This window comes from Lepus europaeus, chromosome 12 (assembly GCF_033115175.1).
Source record: "Lepus europaeus isolate LE1 chromosome 12, mLepTim1.pri, whole genome shotgun sequence".
Lineage (NCBI taxonomy): Eukaryota > Metazoa > Chordata > Mammalia > Lagomorpha > Leporidae > Lepus > Lepus europaeus.
In genome coordinates, this window is record NC_084838.1 from 100,844,935 (window position 1) to 100,855,501 (window position 10,567).

General features: G+C 56.3%; 1 protein-coding gene across 1 annotated transcript; it reads right to left on the minus strand.

Moving 5' to 3' along the window:
- Positions 1-2,384: 2,384 nt before the first annotated feature.
- Positions 2,385-8,882, minus strand: LOC133771899 (NUT family member 2G-like). Its single transcript, XM_062208283.1, has 6 exons — positions 8,185-8,882; positions 6,233-6,361; positions 5,148-5,287; positions 4,423-4,715; positions 4,015-4,148; positions 2,385-3,033 (listed from the first exon to the last, which is right to left on the minus strand). The coding sequence occupies exons 1-6, from the start codon at positions 8,880-8,882 to the stop codon at positions 2,385-2,387; spliced, it is 2,043 nt and encodes a 680-aa protein (XP_062064267.1).
- Between the last annotated feature and the right edge of the window lie 1,685 nt (positions 8,883-10,567).

Here is a 10,567-nt window from a genome sequence, read left to right on the forward strand (position 1 = left end):
GAGGACGAGAGATGGACACAGGGGCTGGGATGGTTACCTCAGCAGCCTTCTCAAGGTCTTGGTGTGTGGATAAGAGGGAGAGCCTGTCCTGCTTCTGACAGGGGACTGGACATGTGATGACTGTGAAATATGAAGAGACCATCAGCCCTGCTTACAAAGCCTACCACAACAGCAGCTCTTACGAGAGTCTTTTCTTTGGAGGTTTTACCAGCACCCAACTGACTTGGTGGACAAGAAATGCCAAACTCCAGCACGCTCTCTCATTTCTTCCACACCATGGGTTGGGGTGAGGGCTACTCAGAGGTACATGTGAAGGTCACAGGACAGTAGCCCAGGGTCAGTAAAATCACAGGGTTATAGAATGCCTCCCCTCCAACACCTCCCCACCTCATCATTAGGACTCCTGTATAATAACAGATTATAGCAGAAGATACTGCCTGGACTCAACCCAGCCCCAGGCCATTGCCAGTTTGGGGAGTGATACAGCACATAGGAGTATTTTCTCCCTCTCCCTTTTCTCCACCCCCCCCCCCTCTACTCCCTTCCTCTTGTACCTTTCAAATAAAATGAAAAAAAAATCAATTTTTTCTTTGAAAAAGAATATCAATCCCCTTCAGCTGTTCCAAAGAAGGGAAGAGGAGGGAACACTCATAACTCATGCTGTGAGGGTAGCCTTATTATTATTATTATTATTATTATTATTTTACTGAAGTTCTTTCTTTCTTTCTTTATTTGAAGGCAGAGTTACAGAGATGCAGAGGCAGAGACAGAGAGGTCTTCCATCTGCTGAATCACTCCCCAAATGGCCACAATGGCTGGAGCTGGCCTGATCGGAATCTAGGAGCCTGGAGCTTCTTCTGGGTCTCGCATGTGGGTGCAGGGGTGCAAGGACTTGAGCCATTTTCCACTGCTTTCCCAGGCCATAGCAGAGTGCTGGATTGGAAGTGGAGCAGCCAGGACTCGAACCAGTGTCCATATGGAATGCTGGTGCTGCAGGTGGCAGCTTTACCTGCTACGCCATATCACGGCCCCAAACATTCTCTTGATATCGCTACCAAAGCTGCAGTAATTGAAGAAAATGAAAATCTTTGGAATGAACTAAGACACAGGACACTGCAGGAAGGGGTGTTGCCATCAGAGGTGGAATTCGTCCTTCGGAAGACTGAGGTGGGGAAGGGATGAGAGCCAGCCCAGTGCAGCCTTAGTCATGAAATGTTTGTCTGAAGTTAGTGAGAGGCTTGCACACAAGGCATCCGTGCTGGTGTCAGGGAAGAGAACATAGTGGATTTTGAAGACCTTAACAGGGCCGTGCTGGTCTGGGACACGCAGAGCCTGTCTAGGGTAGGAGTCAGGTCCTGAGAGCCCCCGTGGGGGCCGCCCAGGTTCTTTCCTCCCAGCCAAGGATGCGTTCACAGAAACTGCAGGGGCTGCGAAGGGCCTCAGCTGTCCCTCGTGTGTCCCAGGGGCCAGCCCTTCTCTTGTCTGCCAGGAGACCTGTGTCAGCCACTGCCTGTGGTCAATTGATGAGCGGACTCGTGCTGGCCCGCCCTTTTCCTGGCCACTGGGACAGGATGGGGCCGCCTGTTAAGACGAATGAGGGCCACCTGCCAGTGCTGCCCAGGGCACAGAGCCGTGGAGGACCTCCTGTAGCGCTGAGGTCCCCCTGTGGAGCAATCCCACCTGGTCACTGAGAAAGCACAGCCCTTGGCTTTGCGGCCATCAGTGCTGCTCAGATTGTCAGCCTACATTACCCCAGATGCCGCAGCCTCTTTTCCCAAAGCCAGCGCTTTCCATCTCCCCAGACCCACACTGAGGAGGGACCAGGCCTGCCTGGAGCCTGCTTCAGGGGAGCAGAAAGGAGCCCCTCGGGAGGGTGCCCTCTCCAGGCTCAGTTCTCGGACTCTGCTCCTGGGGCCCTCGACTGACGGCTCAGAAGCAGCTCCCAGGAAGACATGTATAGGACACAGAGGGCAGTGGGGCTCAGGAGGACCCAGAGCCAATGAGGGCTCGTGTGGGCGGTGATGGTGGGGCACTAGCAGCCGGGGTAGGAAGCGTGGGAACCTGGAGGGAGATGTCGGTCAGGCCCCTGTGCAGCCATGAGCAGGCCTCTCCGTCTGTCTTGCCTCACTGCCCTCACCCCACTGATGCCAGGACAGAGGGCAGCAGAGCAGACTGTTTCCAATGTAACTTCCTTTATTTACACAAACAAAGTCCCAAAGGGATGATTCCACACTCTTGCCCCAGGTCCCTCCACCTGGGGGTCCTACAGTCGCCCTCTTGTGGTGAGGAACAGCAAGGTTAGCACTTTGGGTGCAGAGCAGAGTTAGGGTCCATGTGCTTCAGGCTGCACCTAGAGGAGCTGCTCCCCAGAGCCCTAGCGCCACCTAGTGGGCTGAATGATGCTTCTTCCTCCTCCTGGTGTCAAAGTGGTCACGTTTCCTCTTCTGAGCCTGGGAGTTTCCCACAGAGCCCAGAGCCTGGGCCTGCCCTCCAGAAGCCCTGAGGTGAGGCCCTGGGCAGGGCTTCTTTTTTACAGGGCCCGGGCCTCCCTGGAGAGCTTGCTTCCTGGACTTTGCAGCATGTGGGAGGGGACCCCTAGGGTCCCTTCCATGGGTAGACAGGGGTTTTGGTGCTCTGCAAGGATTCCCAGCTCCAAGGCAGGGCAGGTCTTCGGCAGAGGCCTCGCTGCGTGCAAAGCCCAAGGGCAGCAGGTGGTGCTGGGAGGCCAGGAGGAAGGAGAGACTGGGAAGTTCCTCCTCGTTCTCACTGGAGATGTCCAATGGTGCATGCGGGCCCCCAACAGAGGGTCCTCCTCTGAAACTCTCAGCATCTTTGGTGGCCCCCAGTGAGGGACACGCCCGATGTCCACTGAAGACAGCATTAACCTCAGGCCTGCACAGGGGGGTGTCTGGGACTGCATGTCTCTGCAGGTCTTGGGAAGGCATCGACTGGGAGAAGCACTGAGCTCTGGCCCCAAGGCGGGGGCCCTGGTTGTCACTCTCCGCACTTTGTTGGGGTCCAGATTCAGAATTGCTGGGGTTCAGTATGGGCACACCATGACTGGGGGTTGCCCCCACGGCCCCATCCTCTGTCACGGAGAAGTGCTTCGCCGTTACCTGCAGAGGAAACAGGCCCTTAGTGGCTGTGCCAGGTGCGAGGGAGGCCAGGGAGTGCACAGCAGGTACTCAGGAGGAGGCAGAAAGGCCCGAGTCTCTGGGCTGGTTCCATCGGTGTGAGGGGGTTCTGCCTCCACCCACATGAGCCTCATTCTAGCCCTGTACCCTAAGCTGGAACTGGCTCTTCTGTCTCCTTAACACATGTGAGCACCTGCACCCCACCTGAAGCAGCTCCTCAAGAAGTCATTCTTCCCCAGCAGAGTAGGGGGAGACATAATGATCTGGGTCTGCCATGCTGGGGTCCCCCCTTCTACCACCAGTCTACCTAGGTGCCTCTCCCTGCCCTGTCTACATGCTGCTCCCACCCTGGTTTCCTGGTGCCCCTCCCTGCCCTGTCTACCTGTTGTCCCCCACCTGCTTTCTTGGTGCCCCTCCTTGTCCCATCTACATGCTGCCCCCTGAGTTTCCTGGTGCCCCTCCCTGCCTGTCTACATGCTGCCCCCACCCCTGGTTTCCTGGTGCCCCTCCCTGCCCTGTCGACCCACCCCTGGTTTCCTGGTGCCCCTCCCTGCCCTGTCTACATGCTGCCCCCACCCCTGGTTTCCTGGTGCCCCTCCCTGCCCTGTCTACCTGCTGTACCCCCACCCCTGCTTTCTTGGTGCCCCTCCCTGCCCTGTCTACATGCTGCCCCCTCAGTTTTTGGTGCCCCTCCCTGCCCTGTCTACATGCTGCCCCCACCCCTGGTTTCCTGGTGCCACTCCCTGCCCTGTCTACATGCTGCCCCCACCCCTGGTTTCCTGGCTCACCTCCCTGCCCTGTCTACATGCTGCCCCCCACCCCTGGTTTCCTGGCTCACCTCCCTGCCCTGTGTACATGCTGTCCCTACTCTAATGCTGACCACCTTCTGTCCTTTACCTGGCCAGCAGTCAGCCCTTCCTCCTTCTCCAGCTCCTTGGATAGGGCTGTGAGGTCCAGCTGTGGATCTGGGGAAAGCAGTTCTTCCAGGAATCTGGGGTGAATGATGGCCTCCGCCTAGAAAAGACGCAAGATGTCCGTGATCATCCTTGCTTGAAGCATCTGAGATGATGGGAACTTGAACAGAACCAGAAAGCAATGACGGCCCCATCACTGTTCACACTGGGGTTGTAAATCAGTGGGCAGTCAGCTTCACTCACTACTCACTCACTCACTCACTCACTCATTCACTCAGGAACACAAAGGCAGTGGTGAAGAACTTGCATTTGGCTTAAGGGCCTGGTAGGGTCATTTTTTGGATCTTGCATCCCAGTGCCGCATCCCAACCCACCTTGGTGACAAAATCCACCTGGGAGCATAGACTGTCAATGTAGGACAGCATTTCTGGGTCCGGGTATGACCCCTCATTCTCCAGGAAACCTTCATCTCTGTCCTCTTCTGGGTGGCCATCGGGAGGCTCCCAGGACAAGGGTGTTGGCCCCAGCAACGTGTCCATGATTTCCATGTACTCCTTCACAGCCTCTGGCGGGATCTCCTTGGGTGTCTTGTCCTGAGGCCCCTGGTGTCTGGGTGGCACTGGACAGGCAGGCAGGGCCTTGGAGCTGGCCTTCCTGGGGGCACACCCTGTGGATGGGGAACATGGTGTGAGTACAGGGGCCCCAGTGTCATGTCAGGCGCAGTGGGGTGGACAGTTGTTGGGGGACACGAGTGGTCTCGCTGGGCCAGGAGAACCTGACAACAGCATCCGAGAGAGAAGATGGGGCCGAGAGGTGGAACACCTGAGTCACCAACACTCTGTGTTCTTATCTCCAGACCCCATCCTGGCCAGAGTTTGCTGGCTCCTTGGGAAGCTAAGGGATGAGAGGCACTATGACTGTGGCATGAAAAATTCCCAGGTGATGGCCCAAAGCATGTGGGCCCCTGGGCTGTCCGTGGGACATTCCGCACAAAGGAACACATGTTGCTCTTGAAGGAAAGGCCCAGACGAGGGAACAACGGATCCTGGGGTTGTGTTGGCCTCTGCCAAGGGCTGTGTTGGGACACGAGAGACTGTACCTGGCTGCTGGACAGCCACAGGGGCTGGGGGCCCTTGAGGAAGCAGTGCTGGTGAGACCGGTGGGGGCTGGCAAGGTTTCCCCTTCATCCACCCCAGCTTCTGAATCTGCATCTCCTCCTCTTCCTCAAACTCCATGAACCTGAGAGTGGGGGACACAGGACAAACGTGAGGGGCCCATGCCCTGACAAACGATCTGGCAGCAGCTGGTGGTAGACACATGCACATGTCCCTTGGGGTCAGCGAGGCCCATGTCTGGTCAGTCCCACAGGGGTAAAACATTCTGGGAACAGTGCTCTCTTCTGCCCTGCACGGGCCTGTGACGTGTGTCTCTGATCCCCTACAGGCCCAGTTAACAAAGGCACAGCAGATCTCACCACTTGCATGCCTTGTCTGGCCCTATACAGAGCCACAAGTAGGGCTGACTCCAGAGGCTGCTCAAAAGGACATTTATCACAAGCTCTTTTGGGTCCTAGTTCAGAATCAAAGATCCTGAGCCCGAGACTGTGATCCTTGTAGGGGGAGCAGGAGATGAGGGTCCAGGGGCAGGCAGGAGGATGGGAGGCCTGGCTGAGAGGTGGGGCATTGCCTCTGAGTGCTGTGTGTTTAAACTTATCTCACTGCATAAAAAGGCAGAAATGCAGCACAGGGCCCTGCTTCTGAGACACCAGACCCCCGAGAACACACTCTGGGCTGCAGCACATTCTGGGATGGCGCTTCACTGTTGAGAACACATCTGTCCATAGCGCCTCTCTCGAGGGCATGAGGCAGACGCTCCAATGGAGGTCGTGCCATGTGCAGAGTCCTCGTGGTGGGAGGACACCACAAGGGCTCGCTAGCTGCTCCACCTCAACCTTGAGCGTCAAAGCCTCGGTAGCTTCAGACACAGATTGGGAGGACTCCCAGGGAGGAGAGCACATAGAACCCTACATCCAGGAGGTGGGGCAGTATCCTGGGAGAGCAGGGCCCACGGAGGGCCTGTTCCAAGAAACGGTGTATGTGTGCTGACACATCCAGCCCCTCAGGCCCAGTCTCCCTCCCCAGCCTCCTCCACCACACAACCCTGGGACTAGGACTCCCAACTCACTTTTCTGCCATCTCGTAGAAGATCATCCGGTCAAAGTTGCTCTTGTGCTGCCATTCACGCAAGGCAAACTGCAGGCCCTCCTCCAGCGGCATGGTGGGCCTCCTCTGGGCCAGGGTCCGCAGCACAGGGCTGGAATTAATTCCCCAGAGTCAGTAAAAACACACAAGCCCACCTTGCTGCCTGAGCTCAGGGATCTGACTACTGTGCTGCGGTCTCCCCTTCCCTCTGTCCCTGTCGTGTCCTCCTCCAGTGTGGGCTCTCCAGCCTCCTGGCCACCTCTCATCTGGGGGATACCCACTTCCAGGGCTGTGTTGGCCTCTCTGTCTTCCGTTTGCGGCTTCAGCATCACTGTGCAGCATGCATTGGATGATTGTATCCCCTAAATACATGTGTGCAAGTCCTAATCCTCAGTGTGATGGGGTCTGAGGTGGTGTCTGTGGTGCAGTTAGGGTTAGGAGAGGTCCTAAGGCTGCAGCTCCCGTGATAGTACTGGTGTCCTTAGAGGAGGGTCAAGACACACCATAGCTTGACTCTCAAATGAAGACAGTGGGAAGGTCCTGTCTCAGGAAGAGCAGGCTCACCGGAATCTGAATCCAGCCCATGTCCTGTGCTCAGTCTTCCAGCCTCCAGATGTGACACATGAACATCTGTGGTTGAAACCGTCCAGCGTGTGGCCTTGTGCAGTGCAGCCCAAAGGGAGAACCACACAGAGTGATCTGACCTGCATGCCAGGGCTCTGGTGCGGGCTGCTGGTCCCAGGGCTGAGTGTGTAACCTGCTTTATAGTTGCTGGCCAGAGGCCGCACTGGAGTTGGGACCTCAGAGCTCCCGTGAGTGGGGAGAAGTATGGGAGCTATGCAGGCTGTGCTCTGAGTAGGGGACCAGGACTCTGTGGATGGGGACTGAGTTGGGGGGTGATGTGCCTCCTGGGAAATGCTGAGTGTTCAGAGCTGCAGGGAGATGGAGACATCAACACCAAGGCGTGGAGACTCCTTTCAGCTGCAGGCTGAGTGACGATGCGGCCGGGAGGTCAGAGGTGGGCGCGACATGGACACAGTGCCCTGCTCAGTGGAAGGTGGCTGTGTTTGTCGTGATGGTGGTAGACACAGAGGAACCGGAGCCAGAGTGGTCAAGAAAGGGGAGTGTGCCACTGCGGGGAAGGTTCCCTCTGGTTTGGTCCCCAGCAGCCCCAGACAGCGGCCTGCGTTCTTGCCTTAGGTGCTCAGAGTCCAGTCACAGCCTGTACCATGGTGTTTGGGCTGTGGCTGTGTTCTTCTCCTCATTGCCTTTTCCTCATGACGGCATTGACCGCAGTCATTTCGTGAGACAGAGCGTGTGCCTGGCCTGTGCCAAGCTCAGCAGGTTCGCTGCAGTGACCTTCTCAGCTCCCTGGGAATGGGTGCGAGTGTCTCCTCTCTGTGAGGGCTCTGGGCTGCGATGTCAGTGCTGGCCCAGGAGAGACCCTCATGCTGGTGCCCCAGCGTGGCCCTGGGTGGGCTCCTGACCACCTTCTGTCTTCCTGGAAGTTCCGGGAAGAGCGAGGGTTGGGCTGTGCATAAGACTTCCCTCCTTACCAGCCCTCACGTCAAGTCCCTGGGTCTGTGACCTTCTGTGTATGATGCTGGTGGTGGACAGGGATTGCTGTGTGGACTCAGACTCAAACCCCAGTGGTGGCTCCTGTGATCCCAGGACCCGCTCTGACCTTGAGTGTTCTGTAAGGGTTACCCTGGAAATTGTGGAAGTGTAAATGTTATCACAGGATAGCTAAGATCCAGTGGGGCAAGGCCCTGGAAGCATGTCACAGGCAGCATGAGATATCATGGCTGCCAATGGGAACTGCATGTGGTCTCTCGATTGCCTTCAGGGTCTTCCTTTGGGAGCCCTTTTAGCCTGCATTGCCCACCCCGTGATCCTCCCAATGCACTGCCCCAGGCCCTGGGCATGGGTACTCACATGAGGAAGCAGGACAGAGCTTCTGTGTCAGGGCTCTGGGGAAGGAGCCTCCGGGCCAGGGCCTTGAAGTGCTGCCAGCGCCGGAAGTTCTCGTAGACGCTGGTGGAGTTGCAGGGGTCGTCTGGTGAGGCTTGGGCCTTGGGAGTAGGCAGGATGTGCTCCCTGTCAGCCCCTTGTGATGGTGGCCCGTTGTTTACTGGGAAGACCATCGGGGCCAGCTGGGCAGCTGGTGGTGGAGCTGGAGGAGGGCGGCCTGGAGGCCAGCCCCCCTGACTGGCCTGGGTTCCCACCATGGTAGGTGCAGGCACTGTTGCCTGCAGGGAAGACACAGGCACTGCTATGGGAGCAGGGTGCTGCCCTGCCCCACAGAACCCCTCTGGGGCATTCAGGCTGATCTGGGTTTGGTTGTAGACCAAGGTCTGAGAGTGGAGGGGCTCCACTGGCTGCCCTCCTGTCCTCAACTGGAGGAATAGCTGGACATTCCCAGCCCCATTTGGGCCACAGCCACCATCTCCAGCCACTGTGGGCATCCTGGGGATAGCAGCAGGCAGCACAAGGCGACTGCCTGGAGGGAATGCCACATTCAGGAGGGGCGGAGGGGGCTGTCCCCAGGGTGGCTGGGGTGCAGGGCCGTGAGTTGGTTGGGAAAAGGGCAGCAGCATGACGAGAGACGTGGAGGTGCCTGGGTGCGGGATCATGGCTGATCCCAGCCCTGGAGATGCTGTGGAGACAAAGGAGAGGGGTGAATGGAATAGGGGAACCAATTCTCAATACCCTTCTCGAATAGCAATTCTCAGATACCCTTCATTGCCAGGATGTAACACTGAGTTCTCACTGCCCCTAGAGTCACACAGGGTGACTCCCAGTTGTCTAGATGTCTCCCAACACCTGGATCAGCATTGCCTCCCTAGTGGCACCTCAGTACTCCACAGCAGGCTAGGGGACTTATACAGCTGTGGTGCCACATGCCCACCCAGCCTAGGTAAAGCCAGCTGATTCACAACACCGAGCCCAGACCCCACCTTAGGGGAACTTCTTAGTGGACACTTTCCTTAAACCCTAGCACAAGAAGGTCAAAGGTCTGGGAAGAAATCTCTCCCTACCATGGCCTTGTGATTCATGAGGATAACCTTGTGATCTCTGAGGATAACATCATCCTGCTAGCAGGTGGTACTCTTCTTAAGAGGGCCCTGCCGAAACCACAGGGAGCATATATATATTGGCCGCCCCTGGTTGCATGGCCTGGTGGTCCCTCTGTGTTCCCCAAGAACAGGACTGATAGGTAGATGTTGGTCCCTTGAGATGGTTTCCTTACACAATCAGGGATGGCTGCATAGGGTTAGAAAGTCCACAGGGTGGTGACTGGTAGGGGTGTCTGGGGAGGTGTCCGGGATTTCGTAATTTCTAAAGGGTCAGATCAGAATTGGTTGAGGGAAATGGTGACTATCTGGGATCGTTCTTTATGCTCTCAGTGATGGAAAGCAAAGGCTTGAGGAGTAGGCTTGAGTCAGGGAGTTGGGGGGACAATATGTACTGGAACACATCCCTGACCAGGAACCACACAGAGCCCAGTAAATGACAACAGGCACAGTGCACATGTGTCTAAGGATCAGGACCCGTGTCCTCACATTGAACATAACCTTCCTAACTGCTACTCTCCATCCTTTAATATAAAAACAGGTGTGGTTTCTTTGGCACAGTGAGTTAAGCTGCAACTTGGCATGTCCACATCCCATATTGGAGCTTGTTCTAGTCCTGGCAAACTGTACTTCTGATGCAACTTCTTGCTAACGTGAGAATGGAGGCAGAAAATGAAGACAAAGCACATGAATTCCTGTCCTTTGTTGGAGACTCTGGCAGTGTTCTGGGCTCCTGGCTTTGACCTTGCCCAGCTCTGATTATTTCAGACACTGGGGAGTACAGTGGATAGAAGATGTAGATACCTCCTTCCCTTCCTCTCCCTCTCCCTCCCTTTCTCTCTCTTTCTCTCTCTCTCTCCCTCCCTCCTTCCCTACCTCTCTCCCTCTCTCCCTCTCTTACTCTCTCCCTTCCTCTCCTCTCTCTTTCTTTTCTCCCTCTCTCCCTCTTCCATTGCTTGTCAAGCCCTCACTATCTCCCCTCTGCTACTCAAATAAATAAGCTTTATGAAAATAAAGGTGGAGAACAGCATTCACTGAAACTTCCTGTGGAAATCCAACCACTCTGCCCAGCTGAACCTGTCTGTGAAGTACAGAGGTGGAGTTCGTGCACTGCCTTCATCTTTATGGAAAGTCCTTGGCAGAGGCCCACCATGAGCTGTAGGATGACTTGATTGAAAGACTTGTGTTTCCACTACAGGAGGAACAATGCAGACCACTTAGGGGAAACCCAAGCCCTCTGTTGC

Bases quoted from the DNA above. Each gene is read 5' to 3' on its own strand.
- LOC133771899 (XM_062208283.1), bottom strand. From the start codon at position 8,882: ATGATCCCGCACCCAGGCACCTCCACGTCTCTCGTCATGCTGCTGCCC. The intron at 6,362-8,184 runs GTGAGTACCCAT...AATTAATTCCAG, and splicing joins GCTCTGTCCTGCTTCCTCAT to CCCTGTGCTGCGGACCCTGG. The intron at 5,288-6,232 runs GTGAGTTGGGAG...CCCCACTCTCAG, and splicing joins TTCTACGAGATGGCAGAAAA to GTTCATGGAGTTTGAGGAAG.